Source organism: Pipistrellus hanaki (assembly GCF_964339955.1).
Source record: "Pipistrellus hanaki genome assembly, chromosome: 10".
In the NCBI taxonomy this organism is placed as follows: Eukaryota; Metazoa; Chordata; class Mammalia; order Chiroptera; family Vespertilionidae; genus Pipistrellus; species Pipistrellus hanaki.
In genome coordinates, this window is record NC_140512.1 from 45,978,530 (window position 1) to 46,001,282 (window position 22,753).

General features: G+C 39.6%; 1 protein-coding gene across 1 annotated transcript in view; it reads right to left on the reverse strand.

Annotated features, from left to right (window-relative positions):
* Positions 1–5,472: 5,472 nt before the first annotated feature.
* The window catches only part of MGAM2 (maltase-glucoamylase 2 (putative)), a gene marked incomplete at both ends in the record, with an annotated part of 80,428 nt that continues 63,147 nt past the window's right edge, over positions 5,473–22,753 (reverse strand). Inside the window, 11 exons of the mRNA XM_084897321.1 lie at positions 5,473–8,547; positions 10,562–10,735; positions 12,310–12,359; positions 15,057–15,145; positions 18,615–18,739; positions 19,295–19,351; positions 19,806–19,890; positions 19,998–20,146; positions 20,704–20,820; positions 20,920–20,954; positions 21,227–21,360. Coding sequence (XP_084753447.1) covers positions 5,473–8,547; positions 10,562–10,735; positions 12,310–12,359; positions 15,057–15,145; positions 18,615–18,739; positions 19,295–19,351; positions 19,806–19,890; positions 19,998–20,146; positions 20,704–20,820; positions 20,920–20,954; positions 21,227–21,360 — 4,090 coding nt within the window. The remainder of the gene's footprint in view (positions 8,548–10,561; positions 10,736–12,309; positions 12,360–15,056; positions 15,146–18,614; positions 18,740–19,294; positions 19,352–19,805; positions 19,891–19,997; positions 20,147–20,703; positions 20,821–20,919; positions 20,955–21,226; positions 21,361–22,753) is intronic.

A 22,753-nucleotide genomic window follows, 5' to 3' on the forward strand; every position in this document is an offset into this window, starting at 1 on the left:
GGCAACTCCCAATGGCTACCCTCTTGTTTGGGCAGGGGGCCTTCTTTTGGCTCCTTGCTACCCTGCAGGCTGAAATCTGACACTCTCTACTCATGTCAAATACCTAATCCACTTCTTTGCTCAGTCCCCTGGTCATCAAACACAGAAACTCCCCTCTCTTGGCTCCCAAAATGTCCCCCATCTGTGTCTATTCCCATGGCCCAAGTCAGGACACTGGCAAGCCTGGCCACTGTAATGCTCCATAAGGTTTTTTCATGACAAGCTATGTAATTCATCCTTGAAAGCTTCAGTAGCACCAGTGGGACTTCAGGTTTTCTGACAAAATCTGGATCTAAGTTTGGGTGTGAGGTAATGGATCACTCATTGAGAAGTCTGATGCTCCAGCTCACTCAAGGGCATTCCATATGGGAAGAAGGGGCTTGAAAGCAGATGAAGAACCCTGGAACCCCCTCCTCCCATGCTGGCCCAAGAGGGGCCTCCTGCTTCTCTCTTCTGACATTTTGTCCAACCCTCCCCATAAGGCAGAGGCAGCAAACCATGTGTATGAAATGTGGTAAAGAGAGAGTTGTGTTTATAAGGGACAAAGCTTAAGGTATCAGATTACATAGAACTAAACTTGCTTCATATTACCATCTTTTTCCTTTGAGTCTTTAGTCCAGGAGAAACAGCTGGGGAGTCTCTTAAATTGCTCAGTAGAAGGCATCTCTTTTACCTGGCTGCCCCAAATGCCACATACAATGCAGTCTTGCTCTCCTCACCATGCCTCTACTATTGGATGATCTTTATTTATCCCATCAAATGTCACATTCTCAACATTCAGATTAACAGGTGTGAAGAGCCTTAACTGGCCACGCCAGTTGAATTGGGCTCTGAGGACAGGTCAAGGGTAAGGTGGAGAGAGGTAGTCCTTGGTTCTGGAGCCCAGAACATGTCAAGGAGGTTCACATGGACAAAGCCTGCAGTTTGCAACCATAGTTGACCGACCAGTGGTGGCTGCTGCTCTGAGAGTTCTATGGGGCATTCTGTCTTCTAAGCTTGAGAAACTCTGTGCCACCCTATCCTTTGAGCTTTAATGTCACCGTGTTTATCTATGAGTTGTTCTGCTTGTTATTCATGTCCTCTGGAAGGAATCCCTACTCTGGCTCTTCTTTCTTGGAGACCACTGCTTGAAAGCTGAGCCTTGGTCTAATATCAGAGCCCTGCTTCCTGACAGAGCAACACCCTTCCTCTGGGAGTGGTGAGGTGCATAGAAGGTACCAAGTCCATGACCTTCACTGTCATTTCTTCTGAAGAATTCTGGATGATCCCTTCAGAGATTCCACAAAACCTTCAGTGTTCCCACTTAAATAACTCCTTCCATCTCAGTTGGATATTTGCAATGCTTAAAGTCACTTTGGGGCATCATGACGTATAAGCAGAGGGACTTGCTGTCTTTAAATCAAGTTTTCTGAAGTTTATAATTATAGGAAAAACTAGGCTCCCTGAAAACGAGAGGATTGTCTGTGCTTACTTTGTAGCAACTTTGTTGTCATCACTCAAGGAAAATGGAGGTTTTCCTTTTAGAAAAAAAATTCCAAATAAGAGTTTTTGACTACGCTGAGCAGAGACCTTCCAGTTTGCATGCTATACTATATACCCTTGGATTCATTTCACTGTCAAGCATAACAAATGAAAATCACTAGATTTATATAGACAATTATTTAAATAGCTTTTTTAATTATCTGCATTTAATAAAAGTCAACAAGTCTGTTTTAAATTTTTTAACATAGGTCATGAGAGGGATGTTTGAGAAACAGGGAATTTAATCAAGATAATTATTAGGAAAATAGTAGCCACCTTTGAAAAGGTGAAGGTTAACAGAGAGATGGTTTAAAATGAAAAATTTAAGCTTATGAGTAGAATTCTGAGAAGTCACGAGTTATCTCCACATCAAGAAAATGTTTTGAAATTAATTCTGCCCAAAAATTCAATAGGTAAGCTTATGGAGAAGCATGTGGATGCTGATAAAGATTAGAAAGATATGATTTAAACAGAATTTTATGATTTGGAAATTTAAAGCTATATAGGTTCTAAAGTCTGTTCCAATTTAGTCATGCTTTTATTTAGTCATAGATTTGGAAGTAAACTTGTGTGCATCCATAACACTGTCTGCCATCTATATTACCAACTTCTCTCTGATTATTTCTCTAACTAAAGCTGGAATTAGAAATATAAATCTCCATGAAGGTTGTAGGACTCGTTATAATCATCCTATATAATAAAAGCTTAATATGCTAAGTGTCTGGTCGTTCAGTTGGCCATTCAACCAAACGAAGTGTAATATGCTAATGATATGCTAAGGCTGCTCAACTGCTCACTATGACGCGCACTGACTACCAGGGGGCAGATGCTCGGACTGGTAGGTGAGCTTGCTGCTGGGGTCCAGCTGATCAGGACTGAGCGAGTAGGGCTGGACAACCCCTGGAGCCTTACAGCTGGCCAACCTTCCACACCCCTCCCTGACCTTGATCCTGCACTGGTGGGGTTCCTCTGCCTGGCCTGTGCCTTTCTGGACCCCCGGAAATGTTGGAGAACCAGTTTCAGCCAGACAGCTGATGACCACTGTGATGCACACTGACCACCAGGGGGCAGACGCTCAATGCAGGAGCTGTCCCCTGGAGGTCAGTGCGCTCCCAAAGCAAGCGGGAGCAGTGTTCAACCAGAAGCTGGCCTCACAGCTGGCGAGCACAGTGGCAGTGGCGGGAGACTCTCCCACCTCTACATCAGTCAGACATCCCCCGAAGGCTCCTGGACTGCAAGAGGGGGCAAGCTAGGCTAAGGGATCCCCCTCCCCAAGTGCATGAATTTCATGCACCCAGGCCTCTAGTAAATTATAACTTGCCAGCCCTAACTGGTTTGGCTCAGTGGATAGATCGTTGGCCTGCGAACTCAAGGGTCCCAGGTTTGATTCCAGTCAAGGGCATGTACCTTGGTTGCGTGCACATACCCAGCAGGGAGTCTGCAGGAGGCAGCTGGTTGATGTTTCTCTCTCATCGATGTTTCTGACTCTCTATCCCTCTCCCTTCCTCTCTGTAAAAAATCAATAAAATATATATTTTTTAAAATTATAACTTGCCAGAAACTAAAATCTGTGGTCTAATTTGAAGTTAGTATACCTTGATTTACTCTTGGTAATTATCATATGACAACTTATAGCCTGGGTAGTTTCCCAAAGATCTTTAGGCATCTTGTGCTCAAATATGCAACCCTGCCTGGGTTAAGGTCAACTTCTCTGAAGTTTTTCCATCACCAAGTGTCATTAAAACACCTCCAGCCACAAAACACCTGCTGTTGGATCCTCCCAACATAGTACCAATCAACCTCGCCTCACAACCTCTTCACCATGTTGTGATTGTAACACGTGTGTGTATTTAAATATTTATACCCTATTTAGACAAAACATATGTGAACAGAAGCATAACCACAGGCAGATAAACTGAGGGAATAACTATCCTCCAAGCCACACCTCAGAGCAAGGTGAACCCAAGTCACCTTTGGGAGAATACTGTAAATCTCAACATCTCACTCAGAGGCAACACTAAACCAAGGACTCACTATGCAATAATGCTCACATTCCTTCAGTGAATCACCATCAAATAGTAGTGCTTTTTGAAGAAAACTATGAAACACTGATAAGTTTAATTTCATCACACAAACCACAGAACATTTTACTGGCAGAAAATATATTTGCCATATAATATAATGTACATGAACACACATACACACAGTCCATATGAACTCTAATGGCTATTTCAAAATTTTTATTCTCTGTTATTTGTTTATACATTTTGTTCTCAGTGGATCTCTCTAGATGGCAACATATGAATAGTAGCAAGTATAAAAAGCTTAAGAAAAATACTATAGGGTATGGGGGAAGGGTGGAAGGAGTGAATAGAGGAAATGGGACATTTAAAATACTTTCAACAATAAAAATTAATAAAAAAAGAGAAAGATATAATGGAAATATTTTTTTCATCTCAAAACAAAGCAAAAACAACCTTTTCCCCAAAAGGCAATTTGAGACACTACAGTCACCTCCAGAGAATAGTTTCTTTTACAAAACTTGTTTAAAAACCAGGGGACTCAAAGCAACCTTATTATAAAGGACCAGCACTAAGGACCAGTTTTACTATCAGGAAAGCCACAGGGAAGAATAAAGAAAAGGTTTAAATACTAGTAGACATAAGAACACTTGGAGGTTTACATAATGGTCATAATAAACATTGCATGGACCTTTACAGACTGAAAATGCATTTCTATAAACATTGTAGCTCCAATGTTTACTCCATCCTACATATGAGCAAACTGAGACAAGGAAAGGTAAGTAAAGGAGTATCCACCTGAAGTAATAGTCCCTGGGTTATATCTATTTATATTTACTGCACTATAAATTAAAATGGACTCGTTTGTACAATATTTTGTAAAATATTTTATTTTTTTCATTCATTCAAAATAATAATATATCAACTCTATGTTACCATAAATAACTTTTTGTGAAAAACAACTATATTTTCCAAAGCAAGAAAGTGAGTGAGAAGAATGACATGATTTTATATTTTGTAAACATGTTTAGTGCCTGCTTGAACAGAAGAAAGCTAGATTCTTATATCTGTCTCTGTATTCATCTATGGTGACAGCACACAGCATAGAATCTCTATAAAATGCCATAATGAAAGTGAAAAAGGCACATAACAAATATAATATTATGAAAATAGATGGGCCCTTGTGGGCCTCAGGAAGAGTTTTGGGGACTTCAATGGGTCCCCAAACTACATTTTGAAAATACTATACTAGAGTTAATCCCTTAATAGCACTCAAACATGAGTCTATTCAAGGGAGTCTGGGTGATAGAAGAAAGTACAGTAATAGATCAAAGATCGTGAATTTGGATATGAAAGACAAAGAACATACTGGTAGTCCTAACCCCTTGAAGGAGAGTCTGGGCAGTAAAATAATAAAACAAAAGTTGGTGAATAAAATAAAACGCAAATAAGATTATGAACTCTGATACCAGGACAGAAACTGTCTCCTCCTCTATGCCATATCTTTACAGATTTAACTCCATCTGGGTGATTTCTGGTCTATAAAAGAGTTAGATCTTAGTAAGTGAATCCAGCCATTAGTGGTAACAGCAAGGGTATAAGATTATATCATAAGTAAGATTAATTTTTCCTGGAAGTACTTTTAATGTCTTATACAAGTACTTCTCAAATCTGTAGTAAGAGTATCAGTAGCGTTTTTTTAAATAGTATTTGAAGCATACATGGTAACATTTGTAATAGCTGTGGTATCTAGAAAAGACATCAAGGAATCTGAGGCTATTGCAGTATTTGGAATAAAAACACTCCTGGAGTTATCTGCATCAGCAATATTTACTGAATGCTCTGTACTCTTCATAGTATTGGTGGTGGGAATAACTGTGTTACTTGGAATTTAAGTGTTTGTAAGGGCAGTGTCAGAAGTAGTGTTTGATTTTGTAGTTTTTGTGCTAAAAACAGATGTAGTGATGGTTGTAGTATATGCTGTGGTGGCATTTCCACTAACTTTAGTAGTAGATTTAATACCTGTAGTGTTTGTATGTGAGGAAGTGGCAATATTTTGAGTACTAGTAATTATTATACCATTAGTAGCTGGGCTGTTTCTAGTGGTAGTATTTATGTCAGTAACACGAGTTGTCATACTGGTAGTATTTCTATTGGTGGTGCTTTGAGTGCTCCTGGATGTGGTATTTAAAGCATGGGTAGAGGTAGGTGGAGGATAAGTAGTGGTACTGATTCTGGTCAGGGCATTATCTGTGGTGGTGACACCAGGGGTGCTGGTAGGAGGTAGAGTTGACATGATCTGAGTAGTAGTTTGTTCAGAAGTAGCATTTGTAATCAAAGTAACTGTGGTGATACCTGTAGTTGTTTTTGTGTTTCTAGGAGTGGTAGTATTTAAAATAATTGTAGTAACTGAATGCATGCTAGTAGTATCAGTCTTAGTATTTGTAAGAGGAGAAATAGTTGTAATCGGACGCGTATTATTAGTGCTAGTAGTACTGGTACTGGTTGGGGAAAGAGCAGTTGTAGTATTAGTAGTACTTGTTGGGAAAAGAGTGGTTGTGGTGGGAAATGTAACGTAAGTGCTAGCAGTAGTAGTATTTGCTGGGGAAAGGGTAGTAGCATTAGGAATAGTGGTATGACTTGTAACTTCAATAGTACTTGTTGGGAAAGAAGTAGTTATGATAGGAAAGGAAGTACCAGTGCTAATAGTAGTAGTATTTGTAGGGGAAGGAGTAATTGTAGTAGTGGTTGTGATAGGAATGGCAGTACCAGTGCTAGCAGTAGTAGTATGTGTAGGGAAAGGAGTAGTAGTAGTAGTGGTTGTGGTAGGAAAGGCAGTACCAGTGCTAGTAGTAGTAGTATTTGTAGGGGAAGGAGTAGTTGTAGTAGTGGTTGTGATAGGAGAGGCAGTACCAGTGCTAGCAGTAGTAGCACTTGTAGGGAAAGGAGTAATTGTAGTAGTGGTTGTGGTAGGAAAGGCAGTACCAGTGCTAGCAGTAGTAGCATTTGTAGGGAAAGAAGTATTAGGAACAATAGTACTGGGTGTAACTTCAATAGTACTTGTTGGGAAAGAAGTAGTTGTGGTAGGAAAGGTGGTACCAGTGCTAGCAGTAGTAGCACTTGTAGGGAAAGGAGTAAATGTAGTAGTGGTTATGGTAGGAAAGGCAGTACCAGTGCTAGCAGTAGTAGCATTTGTAGGGAAAGAAGTATTAGGAACAATAGTACTAGGTGTAACTTCAATAGTACTTGTTGGGAAAGAAGTAGTTGTGGTAGGAAAGGTAGTACCGGTGCTAGCAGTAGTAGCACTTGTAGGGAAAGGAGTAATTGTAGTAGTGGTTGTGGTAGGAAAGGCAGTACCAGTGCTAGCAGTAGTAGCATTTGTAGGGAAAGGAGTATTAGGAACAATAGTACTAGGTGTAACTTCAATAGTACTTGTTGGGAAAGAAGTAGTTGTGGTAGGAAATGCAGTACCAGTGCTAGCAGTAGTAGGACTTGTAGGGAAAGGAGTAAATGTAGTAGTGGTTATGGTAGGAAAGGCAGTACCAGTGCTAGCAGTAGTAGCATTTGTAGGGAAAGAAGTATTAGGAACAATAGTACTAGGTGTAACTTCAATAGTACTTGTTGGGAAAGAAGTAGTTGTGGTAGGAAAGGCAGTACCAGTGCTAGCAGTAGTAGGACTTGTAGGGAAAGGAGTAAATGTAGTAGTGGTTATGGTAGGAAAGGCAGTACCAGTGCTAGCAGTAGTAGCATTTGTAGGGAAAGAAGTATTAGGAACAATAGTACTAGGTGTAACTTCAATAGTACTTGTTGGGAAAGAAGTAGTTGTGGTAGGAAATGCAGTACCAGTGCTAGCAGTAGTAGGACTTGTAGGGAAAGGAGTAAATGTAGTAGTGGTTATGGTAGGAAAGGCAGTACCAGTGCTAGCAGTAGTAGCATTTGTAGGGAAAGAAGTATTAGGAACAATAGTACTAGGTGTAACTTCAATAGTACTTGTTGGGAAAGAAGTAGTTGTGGTAGGAAAGGCAGTACCAGTGCTAGCAGTAGTAGCATTTGTAGGGAAAGAAGTATTAGGAACAATAGTACTAGGTGTAACTTCAATAGTACTTGTTGGGAAAGAAGTAGTTGTGGTAGGAAAGGCAGTACCAGTGCTAGCAGTAGTAGCATTTGTAGGGAAAGGAGTAGTTGTATTAGTGGTTGTGTTAGGAACGGCAGTATCAGTGCTATCAGTAGCGGTATTTGTAGGGAAAGGAGTAGTTGTATAAGTGGTTGTGTTAGGAACGGCAGTATCAGTGCTATCAGTAGCGGTATTTGTAGGGAAAGGAGTAGTTGTATTAGTGGTTGTGTTAGGAACGGCAGTATCAGTGCTATCAGTAGCGGTATTTGTAGGGAAAGGAGTAGTTGTATTAGTGGTTGTGTTAGGAAAGGCAGTATCAGTGCTAGCAGTAGTAGCATTTGTAGGGAAAGGAGTAGTTGTATAAGTGGTTGTGTTAGGAACGGCAGTATCAGTGCTATCAGTAGCGGTATTTGTAGGGAAAGGAGTAGTTGTATTAGTGGTTGTGTTAGGAACGGCAGTATCAGTGCTATCAGTAGCGGTATTTGTAGGGAAAGGAGTAGTTGTATTAGTGGTTGTGTTAGGAAAGGCAGTATCAGTGCTAGCAGTAGTAGCATTTGTAGGAAAAGGAGTAGTAGGAACAATAGTACTTGGTGTAACTTCAATAGTACTTGTTGGGTAAGAAGTGCTTATAGTAGGAAAGGCAGTACTAAGGTTAGCAGAAGTAGTACTTGAAGCAAAACTAGTAACAATAGACTCAGTAATGGTAGCATTAATAGTTGATATAGAATCTGGAGATGTTGATGAGAAGGTACTGGTCATAGGTGTAGTAGAAACGTCGGGACTATGACTCCAAGTGACCTCAGTTAAATTTTCCAGACTGAAATTCCCATAAGTCAATTGAATAGTTAGTGTCTGCCAAAAAAGAAGAGATAACATTGGTATTTTAGGACATCATGAACATCACATTTAACAACACAAATAATGTTCATGTTTTTTCCCCCCCAGAGAGTAACAGAAGGTTCCTTTTCAGGTCACATTGATTCCAGACAGATGAATATAGAGAGATGTGCTGTGGGCATAATCCCTGTGCAGGAAATGTGTCTTTCTACTTCATTTAGTCAGAACTACACTGCTCACAAGAATTGGTATCTTTGATTAAAACCAACACTCATAAAAGTATCTTTGTTTTGGCACTAGATTTTAAACTCCTAAAGGCAGGCTGGTTTCATGTTTTTACCATCCCCAACACATAGTATACTTCCTGGCACATAATAATGTAGTGTAAACATTGAGATTTGGATTTCTTTTTTTTCCCTCCATCTCTTCTTTTTTTGTTTCTTTTGTGTAAGGCAAGTGCCTCACTTAAGCTTCAACTGACAGATCTGTCCATTTCAAAAAGGCATCTATTTCCAGCCCACTGAGGCTCCTTTGTTTTTCAGATCTTGGTTGATTTCAATAACTAATCAACTTAGCCCCGTAGTTTGTTTCTCTTCTTAAGTTTGAAATTCACCATGTGTCAAATTCAACAATAAAGAATGAGCCCTGGAAGCCCTAGATTCCTTCCCAACAAAAAAAGCTGAACCCTAGGCTTTTGCCCATTCTCTCCCCCCACCCACCACCACCCAGGACCTCCTTGTATGGCCCAGGTGTGCTGTGAAATTTCCATGACTTATAAGTTATAAGCCTGTATCTTTTCTATTTCCTGATGGTTATTACTGAAAAACATATTTTACCCATAATAAGAACCACATGAGCTGGTCCAGCCACTACTTTGGTTATTGATAGGTTGAGACCAGCACAAAACATATGGGCATCTGATATGCTACAAACTTCCCCCAAAAGGAAGTGTTCAAAAATCTTCTGTATCAGTCTTAACTGGGAGTATTTACTTGCAAAGGGTGGTTTTTAGCTCAATAGTTCAGGAAAAATGTTCTGAAGTAGAGAACTAAATGATATGAAATATAGCATAGGGAATATAGTTAATAATGACTGTGTATGGTGTTAGATGGGCGTCAGATTATTGGAATGATCACTTACTAAGTTATGAAATGTCTAATCACTAAAATGAACATACGAAACTAATAAAATAATGTATGTCAAATATAAATAAAAATAAACAAAATTATTTTAAAAATCAGTTCTCAGTAACTTAAAAAATTTAACAAAATTGGAGAGAGAGGATTTGTTTGAATGTTCAGAGGGTCATTGTCCAAAATTCAAGTACCAACAGGACAGTTTTTTTTTAATCTTTTAGAAAACAAGAATTATACTTATCCATTTTTACCCTCCAAACCACTCCCTGTGAGTTACTGAATCCATATTTATGATAGATCTAGTGTTCAAAAGTGGGATACTTTTCCTTCTGCTGTTACTCTTGATAACTCTACTTGAAATTAGTCTTCAATTACTTGGCTATGGCCACTAACCAAATCAGTGAACTCACATCACAGGTAGCATATATTCATTTTTATAATTACCACCAATTTTCTGCCAATTTTTTTTACCAACCTATAAGATATACTGATTTGACCATGAGGTGAGTAATTTCAGGAAGAAGGGAGAAAAATCTCCAATAACAATTTTATTAGGAAATGTTTTCCTTTGTTTGAGCATCTGTCACATACATTAAGTTTTGTTATACTGGCCTGGGAGACCAAACTTAACACATAGCACAGTTTCTTTAGGAAACAGATAGAAAGGATTTCATCACACCATTGATCATTGCTCCCTTGATTATACTGGGGAAGACCACTAATATTTTGTATTTTACAATATAATTTAATAGTCACAACCTTTCTGGAACATACCTATTGTATATATCTATAATCTTTCAAATATAAGTAAATATAACAGTGATGATAATAGTGGTGGTAACTTTGCTGAATAAAATTAATTCATGACATAACAACATCCCTTTGAGACATACCTGATTGTAGGGGTCACTCATGAAATTTGTTGTCGTGAATTGCTTGTGGTTATAGGTGACATTAACTTGTGTCACATAAGTAGAGAGGATCCCCCAGATTTTAATATATCCAACTTTCAGTTCATTTGAGCCATTCAGATACTTATTGTGCATGGTCTGGATTTGTAATGTGTCCTATAAATAAAGTATAAAGATAAAAATATATAATATATCTGTGGATTGCCTATATTCTACATTAAAATGTTATGCCTCAAATTACTATTGTTGTACTGGTTTGCTGTTTATTCTTAATTAAACACTTCATGAAGACTACTTTCTGAGTACCAGCTACAGTAAATTTGATGATACCCAATATTATTGTAGCCATCATATTGGATAGTGCAACTCTAAGATATTCTCTCCATCCTGGGTACCATGTTTTAAAACAAATCTATAATATTAATTGCAGTCCAATAGAATAATCAGATCTGAAAACTAGTTTAAACACAAAACAGAGGAAGTTTCCCTGGAGGTTATGATTCTGAGAAGAGAGAACAGAAAGGAAATATGACAGACATTGTCACATACTTGAAGCACTATCTATAATAATAAAAGCATAATATGCTAATTAGATTGGACATCCTTCTGGAAGTCCTTCTGGAGCTGCAAGGGAAGCCCAGGTCCCAGGTGCCAGAGGGAATGCTGTGTCCCAGGTGCCAGAGGGAAGCCAGTGCCAGCAGCCAGGGGAAGGAGGCCTACTCTTCCATGAATTTTGTGCATTAAGCCTCTAATTATGTATAAAAGACACAATAAGTTTCTGTTATACTCTTCCTTAGTTCAAATCAATGGGGGTGGAAATGAAAGAAGGTTCCGGGTGTGACATAAAATGATCTTCCTACTCTAATTAGAATTTTGTAGGTTATCCATGGAATCACAAAACATGCATGACAGATTGATTGAATCGCTGTCTCAAATTATTTACTCCTCCTTATCTATATCCTTTTTTATGTAATTTTTAAATACCCTCCTGCTCTGGTGCTGGATGGGGCATTCCATCCCACCTTTGTTTTTGGACTTGGCCATGTGACGTACTAATGGGATATTAGTCAACTTGATGCAAATGGGGATTATAAGAAGTTCTCAGGCATTTATATTTCTGTTTTTCCCCTTTTCTACAATCCTGAAAAAGTCATGCCCAGACTTACCCATAAGGCCATCTTAATCACTCAAGAGCCATATGACCCAAGGTATGTGAGTGAAAACAGCCAGAATCATCCAAGCAGCCTAACCATACCCCAATTGATTGCAGATATAGGTAAGCCAGCCAAGATCAGCCAACTCTAGCCCAGATCAACTGAACAATGTAAACTCATGAGCTAAATAAGTGTTTATTGTTACATACTGCTCAATTTTTTCAGTTGTTTGTTGTGCAATGAGTAGCAGATGTAGCATCTATTCTTCAAAACTTTATCAGCTAGAAAATGCTGTCTTAATCCCAGAAAACATGTTATACATATAAGGATTTATTCCCCTCCTCCCCATAGTATAATATGAACGACAAGTTTCTTTTTATAGATTGATAGTAAATTGGATAATTATCAAAATAAGGACTGTTTCTTCCTTATTTTAATGTCAACAAACATGATTTACAAAGGAAGGGAGGTCTTCCTATTAAGACATAGGATATTACATCTATACAGTTAATGAATAATGCTTAACCTGTAGCTAACTGGTAGAGGATTTATAAAATTCAATTTTAAAAGTCTTACCTGACTTGCTGTAAAGTTTGCCAAAAAATATTTTCCATTTTCAAAGGTATCTGAAACCAAGAAAATAGATAAAGCAATTATTCGTTACTTCAACTACAACAGATAATCTTACACGGACTCAGAAAATGCCTCAATGGGATCACAATTACCGATCAATACAATATTGACTTCTCTGAAGAACACTAAAGACAGGAGCTGAGGGAAAATGGAAGAGAGTGTTTTGAGGTAAGGGTCAGGAGGTTAAAAGACCAGAGGACTAAGGTCTCCTATCATAGGTGAAGAAGTGTGAAGGTTACTGATCAGTTATTTTCTGTGCCAACATAGCAAGCACATAGCTATGAGAGCTCACATGGATATGATGATACAATTAAAGGAGAGAAGTTAGGGATTCTGACTCTCACGTCAGATTGGCATGGGTTCAAATCCCCACTCTTGCACTTGGTAGTTGTGTAATCTCAGGCAAGTCACTTAACATTTTATCATCCATAAAATGAAGAAAAAAAATAGGACTAACTCATGGCAATAAAGTACAGAACATGTTGCTTGTGCAGAATAAGTGTTCAAAATTTTTTTCAACATCATCATCAAAATTATTGTAATTTTCATCTTTAATATTCTATCTCTACTTAGCTCATACTTCCAAAGCATTCTACATCCCAAGCCCTCTTGCCTCCCAAGACTTACTCCATCTATTCTTGTCCATATCCTTCTTGCTCCTCCAAACTAATTATGCTCCAAAGCACTTCATTCTGACAAATCCTCAACTTGATTCTTTGTACATTAAGTTACCATATCTCTTTCTTAGTGCCATATGTCTCAAAAAATGTAGCCTTTGCTTGTTATGTCTGTTTACTCAACTCATAATCCAATCCTACATCTCCTACACTTCAGCTCTCATTTCCTTTTTTCACTGAATTGGCTCTTCAAAGTCACCAGTGATAGTGACATGGTATATCAAAACTAAATATTTCTTCATGATGTTCGGGATCTTTAGATCTCTTGCCCACACATTTCCTTGAAATACTTCCCAGTTGATGTCCACTTTACTCATTCTCATCATGTGGCTTCTATACCTCCTATTTTGTAAAAGTCAATTTCAAATCATATTCTTGTCTTGGCCCTTCTCAAGATTCCATCTCTTACCTTTATTACAACATATTCTTTCCCTGAACCGACAAAGCCTCTTCTTTGTTTTCTAAATTACCCTGACTCTTATGGGAACAAACAATTATGAAACCATATTTTTAAATTTGGTCTTGGCTAGAAAATGTACCCTAAGTAAATACTATAGCCTCTTGTAGCAGTTTTAAATACTTTTTAAAGTATGAGATTCTGTTAATATAGGGGCTTAAAATGAACCTTGAACTAGCTATTAAGTTTTATGTAAGAAAACGTTTAACAAATAGTTACAAACCTGTTAACAGAAAATTTCAATCAAATGTATACTTACACTGTATTTTGGTACTTTAAATTTGAATTTTAGAAGTCTGGTGAAGCAAAGAGTTTCTCTATAGAAGTTGAAAAGTTTAAAACTTGCAGGAACTAGTGATTTTTAACCTTGAGATTGAAACCTATTTGTTGTAGAAACCAAAAATTTTATATAAAATTTGATTTTTCTCTTAAACTTTTGAAATATATTGCCCATAGGGGGCTGATTTCACACCCCAACTATATTGTTATTCACCCACTATGTCATCATCTAGTTCTAATCAGCTAAGCTGTAGAAAAAGACTCCAGATTCTCATAATACACTGGTTTCAAATAGCAGTGATTTTTGCTGGTGGAACATTTGGCAATATCTAGGGACATGTTTGGTTGTTACAAGAGTGGAGTGCTTTTGGCATCTAGTGAGTACAGGGGGAGGGGTGTGCTGCTAAACATATTAAAGTAACAGCCCAGCCACCACCAGCAACAACAAATTATATAGTTTAAAATGCCAATACTACTGAGGTTGAGGAAACCTGTTTTTAAAAAACATTTTCTTGAAAAAGAGGCAAGTTTATTTCCTGATTTCAAACTTATTTCAAAGTAACTGTCTCAAAACAGAGAAGTACTAGCATAAGAATGAATGAATGAAAAAGATTATATATCTATTAAATGGGAAGGGTTTTTTCCCCTGTGTCCTCAATTATGTAAATATACCTTCACATTTAAAGTCAATTGGTTTTCAACAAGGGTACCAAAAGAATTCAATAATGAAAGAACCATCTTTTCCCAAAAAGATTGGGATAACTTAATATCCACATGCAAAGAACAGCCCCTGCCTCAGACCACATACAAAAATTAATACAAAATGGTTCAAGGACCTAAATATAAGAGCTTAAAATATGACACTATTTGAACACAAAAAAGAATAAACCTTTGTGACCTTAGATTTAGCAATATTTTTTATTATAACACAAAAAGCACAAGCAATACCATTATTTTACTAACTAGCAAAAATAAGATAGCTTTTTAGTTAATGCCAATTATATCCTGAGACTCTAGAATAGGGGTGTCGAACTCAATCAGAGAAGGGGCCAAAATCTAAAATCCAGCCTAAATCGTGGGCCGAATGGTTTACTGAACAGTCATAAACTGACAATGTTATAAACTGACAGCGGAGTGCAGTGATGACAGCGCGGTGCGGGCCACATTGCAAGGTCTGGCGGGCTGGATTTGGCCCGCGGGCCTTGTGTTTGACACATGTGCTCTAGAATGTGATTTTTATGAATGCTATATGGGGACCTTGGAAAGTCTACACTCACCAATGCTTTGTCCATCATCCCAGAACATCTGACCTTCAGCTTTCCCATTGTCATCCAAAGCAACAGTCAATCCCATAAATAGTTGTCGACTATGAAAAAAAGAGTTATTTTTCTCTAGATTGTAAGTTGTACAAATGAACAACAGCTCCTATTGAAAATACTATTCATCCAGGAAAAAAAAGGGAATAGATTATAAATGCACATAAAGTTCCATAAATATGTAATATGAGATAAAATACAAGATAATTAAAAACTAATGGGAAAATATTTAAAATTTAATGAAATATTTGGCAAAACATCAACTTTCAAAAATTAAATACACATCCTTTACTTACTAGAATATACATATAAATAATATGATAAGAAACTTCTTTATAGAAAGAAGATACCCTGTCCCAAATAAAATAAAAACAAAACACATCCTTCAGTATCTTCCAGATTGCTACAGAATAAAATGCAGCATACTTACCCTAGCATTTATAATTCTCCATGACCTCATCCTAACCTGTTTGAATTTTATGTATTTTTATTTTATTCCTCTGCTCCAGTTAAGCTGAATGGTTTACTATTCTCCAAATCCAACTCATGTTTCACCTTTGGTTCTTTAATTCTCTCAGAATATCTCATTCTTTTTCAAACACTCAAATCCTATTTATTATCCAAACTCAGCTCAAAGCCCTCTTTCATTTAAAATCATGCTTTGCACAAGACTAACAATTAACTTCTCTTCTTTTGAGTTGTCTCTCTTGATAAAACAGGTCCTCTTAATAAGATATAATATGTGTTTATATTGTGTGTATATACACTGAGTGACCAGATTATTATAATCTCTGAACACATAATAATATGGCCACTCAGTGTATATCCTATATAATAACAAGCAAGTTCTCCCCTTAACCAGGAATTCAACCAGCAGCAGGGCGGCCAACCGCCCATGTCCCCTCCCCCTGGCCAGGCTGGCTGGACCCACCACCCATGCATGAATTCATGCACTGGGCCTCTAGTGTGCGTGTGTGTGTGTGTGTGTGTGTGTGTGTGTTAGAGGCCCAGTGCATGAAATTCATGCATGCAGTGATGTGTGTCCCTCAGCCTAGCCTGAACCCTCTCCAATCTGAGACCCCTAGAGGGATGTCAGATTGGGCCTAAACGGGAGTTGGACATCCCTCTTGCAACCAAGGACTGCTGGCTCCCAACTGCTCACCTGCCTGCCTGCCTGATTGCCCCTAACTGCTTTTGCCTGCCAGCCTGATCACCCCCTAACCACTCTCCTGCCAGCCTGATCGATGCCTAACTGCTCCCCTACCAGCCCGATTGTCCGTAACTGCCCTCCCCTGTTGGCCTGGTCCTCCCAATTGCCTCCCCATCTCCTCCCTGCAGGCCTGGTCTTCCCAACTTCCCTCCTCTGCAGGCCTGGTCACTCCAAACTATTCTCCCCTGCAGGTCTGGTCTTTCCTGAAGGCCTGGTTACCCTTAACTGCCCTCCCCTACTAGCCTGATCGCCCACAACTGCCCTCCCCTGCCGGCCTTCTTGTGGCAGCCATCTTGTGTATTGGAGTGATAGTCAATTTGCATATTACTTCTCTATTATATAGGATACACTGAGTGGCCAAATTATTATGATCTTTGAATGCACTCTGGCCACTCAGTGTGTGTGTGTGTGTGTGTGTGTGTGTGTAGATATACTATCTAATAAAAGAGTAATATGACAGTCACTCCCAACATACAAGATGGCTGCCTCCATATGGACACAAGATGGCCAGCAGGGGAGGGCAGTTGGGAGGGACCAGGCCTACAACAGAGGGCAGTTGGAGGCAACCAGACCTACAGGGAAGGGCAGTTAGGGGTACCCAGGCCTTTAGGGGAGGGCAGTTAGGCATGACCAGGCCTGCAGGGGAGGGCAGTTAGGGGCAAACAGGCTGGCAAGGGAGCAGTTAGGCATTAATCAAGCTGGCAGGGGAATGGTTAAGGGGTGATCAGGCTGGCAGGCAGAAGTGGTTAGTGGCAATCAGGCAGGCAGGCAGGCAGGCAAGCAGTTGGGAGCCAGCAGTCCTTGGTTGTAAGAGGGATGTCCGACTGCCTGTTTAAGCCTGATCCTACCAGGATCAGGCTTAAACAGGCAGTCAGAAATCCCTCTAGGGGTCCCAGGTTAGAGAGGGTGCAGGCTGGGCTGAGGGACACACACCCCCATGCACAAATTTTTGCACTGGGCGTCTAGTACACACACACACACACACACACACACACACACACACACGCACACACGCGCGCACACACACACATACACACACACACTCTAGAGGAAGAGGCCTGGTGTACGAAATTTGTGTATGGGGGGTTGGGGGTTTCCTCAGTCCAGCCTGCACCCTCTCACAATCTGGGACCCCTTGGGGGGTTGGACATCCCTCTTGCAATACAGGACCATTGGCTCCTAACCACTCACCTGCCTCCCTGATCACCCCAACCACTTGCCTGCCTGCCTGCCTGATCACCCCTAACTGTTCACCTGCCTGCCTCATCGCTCCTAACCACCACTGCCTGCATGCCTCCTCACCCCATAACCACTCACCTGCCTGCCTGATTGCCCCTAAGTGCCTCTGCCTCAGACCTGCCTCCATGGCTTCACCTGGTAGGATGTTTAGAATGATGTCTGAAAGGTCGTTCGGCTGTCCAGTCTAATTAGCATATTATGCTTTTATTATTTTATTTATACACACATATATATCCTATATAATAAAAGGGCAATATGCAAATTGACCCTAATGGCAAAATGACCGGAACAAACACTGGACCAGTCACTATGAGGTGCAGTGACCAACTCTCGGTCCCTTCCCCCAGCTGTCAGGCACTGATCATCTGACGGCAAATGGGGTACAGGGGGTGGGTTGGGGGGGGGGGGTCAGGGCCAGCTGCGGGCAGCTAAATAAGATAGCCCTGATTGCAGGCCAGGCCTAGGGACCATACCTGCAGATGAATTTCATGCATCAGGCCTTTAGTATAGATAGAGATAGATAGATAGATAGATAGATAGATAGATAGATAGATAGATAGATAGATGATAGATAGATGATAGATAGATAGATAGATGATACATAGATACATAGATACATAGACATAAACATAGACATAGACATAGACAAAGATAGTTATTTATAGATATATATATAGAGAGAGATATAGATATATATATAATCTCTCCTGGGTCAATCCAAGCTGAATGGGAGTGAGCACGAAATCCCTGTATAGCCATCACAAATCAAAGAGCTCATCAATATTTCTCAATTTTTTAATAGTATAGAAAGAAGTATATGCTGCTGCCTCAGGAAATTTTTTGTCCTAGACCTCTGATGTAACTCTACAGATAAATAATCTCCCCAAGCCTGACTTCATGAACTCATCCTACCCCAGGTTCCACTCAGAAGGCACTCACAGAACCAGAACAGTGAAACTACCTGTGATTTCAATTTTATCCACAGAACCCCAGTTGAGGTGGGCAGCCCCCATGAGGCTGTCTCACTGTGTCAAAGCGAGGCCATCAGACACTGCCTCTCCCTCTCTTACCTGGAGTAAGTGTTCATTGCAGCTTCCTGCCAAGGTAAGATGTAGCCTCCTCTGATATGAAGGTTGATGTGGTCAAGGGGAGCCTCCAGGGTTCTCCACTCACCTGTTGATGTATTGCCAGTTTCCTAGAATGGAGCATGCAGGCAAGCATCCACAACAGATGGATGAAATAAATGCATGTTATACAACAAGTCCTTCCTTCCCAATGAAGTTATCAAAACACTAGAAAAAAATCTTTAATTTTCAGCTTTGTTGAAAACTTTAGAAATCTAGTCTTTTCTTTTTATTCTCCAGAAAAAGTAGGGGGTAGGGGAGAACTCAGTGTGATATGGGTATCAGATTTTGCCTACTTATACTTCTATAGATACATTTTTTATTTTTTTGAGAGCAAGAAACATCAATGTGAGAGAGGAACATTGATTGGCTGCCTCCTATACACCCCCAACCAGGGATGGAGCCCTCTACTTGGGCATGTGCTCTGACCAGGAATTGAACAAGAAACTTTTTGGCAGATGGGACACTATCCAACCAACTGACTCACACCTGCCAGAGCATTTTATGGATACTTTTATCTAAAGAAACCTTGCAGGAATGAGAAGTTAAAAATTATTGCTTTATAAAAACAACTTCCTGCCCTGCATAGACCAACCTGGTTCTTCACAAAGCATGTTAGTTCTTACCGTGCTATAGTCATACCAACGGGCTCTGGGGAAATAAGCACGGACTTTAAAAGTGTTCTGAAACAGAAAACCAATAGGTCATTATGAATATCTCAATAATGTCAATTTTTAAAATTCTGTAGGATTAACATAAAAATGAGAATTTCATTAATGATTTTTAAGAGTTTGGGTAATTTTATTAAGAAAGATCCTGGGAAATTCATTTCAAACACACAGAAAAAAGAAAAAAAAAAAAATATATATATATATATATATATATATATATATATATATATATATATATATATTTTATTTTTTTTTTAAAAAAGGTTAACTTTATAAGGATGCAAGGTGACAAGACATTAAAACAAGGAATTAATTGAAGTTGTTTTCATTAACAAAGACCTCAAAAAGAAAAAAAGAAATCCCTGAAATATTCTAGAAGTAGTGAGCTGAACAAGATGATTTGTCAAATGCCCTTCCTGTTCCCTATATGTGATTAGAGGGTTTATGATCTACGATGAGAACTCACACTTGTTAGCACGGGGCTGATTAAGATGGCAGGGCCCAACATGAACTGATCGTCTATATTCCACGTTGTCCTGTCCTCTCTAAACCTTAAAAAACAGGCATAAAACGTCTACTCAGACTGTTATAACTGTTGCAGAGGGTTATTCATACAACATACCCAGTCCCGCTGCATGGGGAAATAGGTTCTACTCACTCATGGAAGAGGGGGCGGACAACAGTGCTGCCCTCAACATGAGCTTTGTGCATCAGAGTATAGAGGTAAGGCAGCAGGGTGTATCTGGTCTGGAGGACTTTCCTTGAGTATGTCTTGAAGGTTGAATCCCAGGCCACAGGATCTTGTCTCTAAGGGAATAAAGGAGCATATCACAGATCACCTCTTTTTTACTTTTTCCTAATGGTATCAAAAAAGTACCTGAAGGCACATGTCCCATGGTTAGGCTACACACCATTTCTCCTTTCATTTCTAGCCTATCCTTTCCCCCACTCTCACCACTCTTGCTTCCTCCTTTCTATCATGGGCTCCGTAGTCCCCTGCTCAGGTCTAGTCTTGACCCTGCACATGCGTAGAGAGATAGAGCTCTATGAGGCACTAACCTATCTTGGATGGATTTGAGCAAAATGCATACTCACTATTTTTAAAGGTAAAGGAAGTTACTTTTATTTCAGCCCCACAGGGCACTATCAACTATTCCACCAAAAGATGAGGAAAAGTATATTCTTGAAAATCATTGTTAATCACTGTTTGTTTGTTTGTTTTAATGCTGTGTGTTTTCTTAAGAAATGGAGATTCTGCTGATTTTTATGAGTCTTCTAACAAATAGTTATGATACTTTTGAGCATTAAAAAGAAAATTGTAACTTGAGGACACAAAACACCTGGGGCATAAACTGCTGCCTCACCCTTGTCCCAATGGTGTTGTGGTTCCTGGAAAATGGATAAAACGCCCCCAGTTGCATCCAGCGAAGACACATCTCATATTCAGCATCTTCAAGGAATCCACAAATATTTGCTCCTGTCTGAGAAGATGCAAAATCAGGGCAAGAGGTGGGACTTTTGTATGTGCAGACACACTGAATCTGACTGGTTCATTAGTAATGGCCCCCGAAATGACTTACATAAGGTATTCCAAAGAGACTGAACTCCATCATGCCTGCAATGAGAAGATATAGCTGTGTTGGAGAAAGCAACCTTTTGGGAGGTTAGTTTGCCCTGTCTTTTCTGTCCCCCATTTGAAAGCCTTGGGCTAGTCATGATGGACAAATAAAAAGATGGGTATTGATTAAAATGCACACCAAGAGAGAACTCAGCACCTGTTGATTACACTGCCTACAAGCATGACAATTAGACACAACCCATGCAGATGAGAAGCAAACATCTCAGGCTCCTCCCTGCCAGCAGAGGCCCCTGGGATAAGCCACATACCAATGATAGACTTCCTCAGCTGGTCCCAGGCAGCCTTGTTGTCTCCCAGCCAGTGTCCTGCCCAGCGGCCAGAAGAGGGGAACGTGGAGCGGGTAATGACGACCCCTCGCTGATCCGTCACCTCCTGCACAGCTCTGGTTAGAAGGGAACAAGGAAGGGGAAGAGGGTGAATTTGAGGATTGACATCCACGGAACTTCATTAAGGAGCCTAGCTTCAGCCCAGAGCATGAGGCGGCAATGGGGCTCAATTTTAGCCAGAGAGCTTCTTCCCTGAAAGCATCTGCTGTTTAAAAGTGACGTTAAGAGGCCCATCAGAACCAGATAACTGGAGATACAGCATCACCTAAAATATAAATTTCCTTTCTTAAAAAAAAAAAAAAAAAAAAAAAAAAAATCTAGCACTGGCCAGTGTGCTGGTTGGGCATCATCCATGCACTGAGAGGTTGCCTTATCAATTCCATGCCTGGGTTTTGGCCTCAATTCCCAGTAGAAGGCATGCAGGAGGCAGTCAATAAATGTTTTGTTCCCTTCCTCTCCATCCAAAAATCAATTTTAAAAAATCTTTTAAAAATCTAGTTAACTAGCTGTCCATATGGGGATAGGAAGAGGGGATAGGACCTATGTATTTAGGGAACAATTACTCTATTCCAGGTATTGTATTGGTTACTTTCATGCATACTGTCTCACAACCTCACAAAAGGTTCCTTTTACCATTCTGTACTGTTTGGAAACTGAGGCTCAGAGAAGTTAGATAATTAATCAAAAGTCACTTAAACAACAAGAAGGCAGATTTGGGATCTAAATAAAAGCATATATGACTATAGTTTTTTTGGTAATATTCACTCTTCCATGCAACTCCTCAAAAAGCAGAATCAATTTTGCACACAAAAGCAAATAAATAGAAAAGTTTTTTAAGTATTTCTTGATTGAAGGAGGATCTTTGCCTGCAGCCTCGGGCAGAAAATATAAACAATTGTATGAGAGAAAAATCAGTGGAACAAAAGAGACAGTCAATTAGATGCTAGCATATGAGGCAATCCAAATATTTGTTAAATGCAGCGCTACAAATCAATAGACACAGATGACTTATTCAATAAATGATGTTAGGAAAAGAAGCCAGCTATTGTAGTGGAAACGGGCCCATTTAGGAGGTCCAATGTTTCACACCACAGTAAATCCCAAAATGGATGGAGATTGTGTGTGCGTGCGTATACACGTCTGAGTGAGAGATAATAAAGGCCTGACATGAGGCAGGGATGTAGAGTAAAAATGGATGGATGTGGGTGATATGAAGAACTCTGCTATTGACCATTTCAGAACTCTAGAAATTAACCAGCCACAGAAAGAAGTGAAAAACAGTTTCTCCAGGAGAAACTACTAAATCTTGGCAAGACAGTGCATTATATGGGATTTTAACTTGGTCTATTTCTAGCCCAAGCCTTCCCTAGCTCACTTGGCACCAAAAGCCAGCAGACTTGCTGCAAAATGAGAGGTCTGACCTTTTTGAAGCTTTGTTAAAAGCTCCAT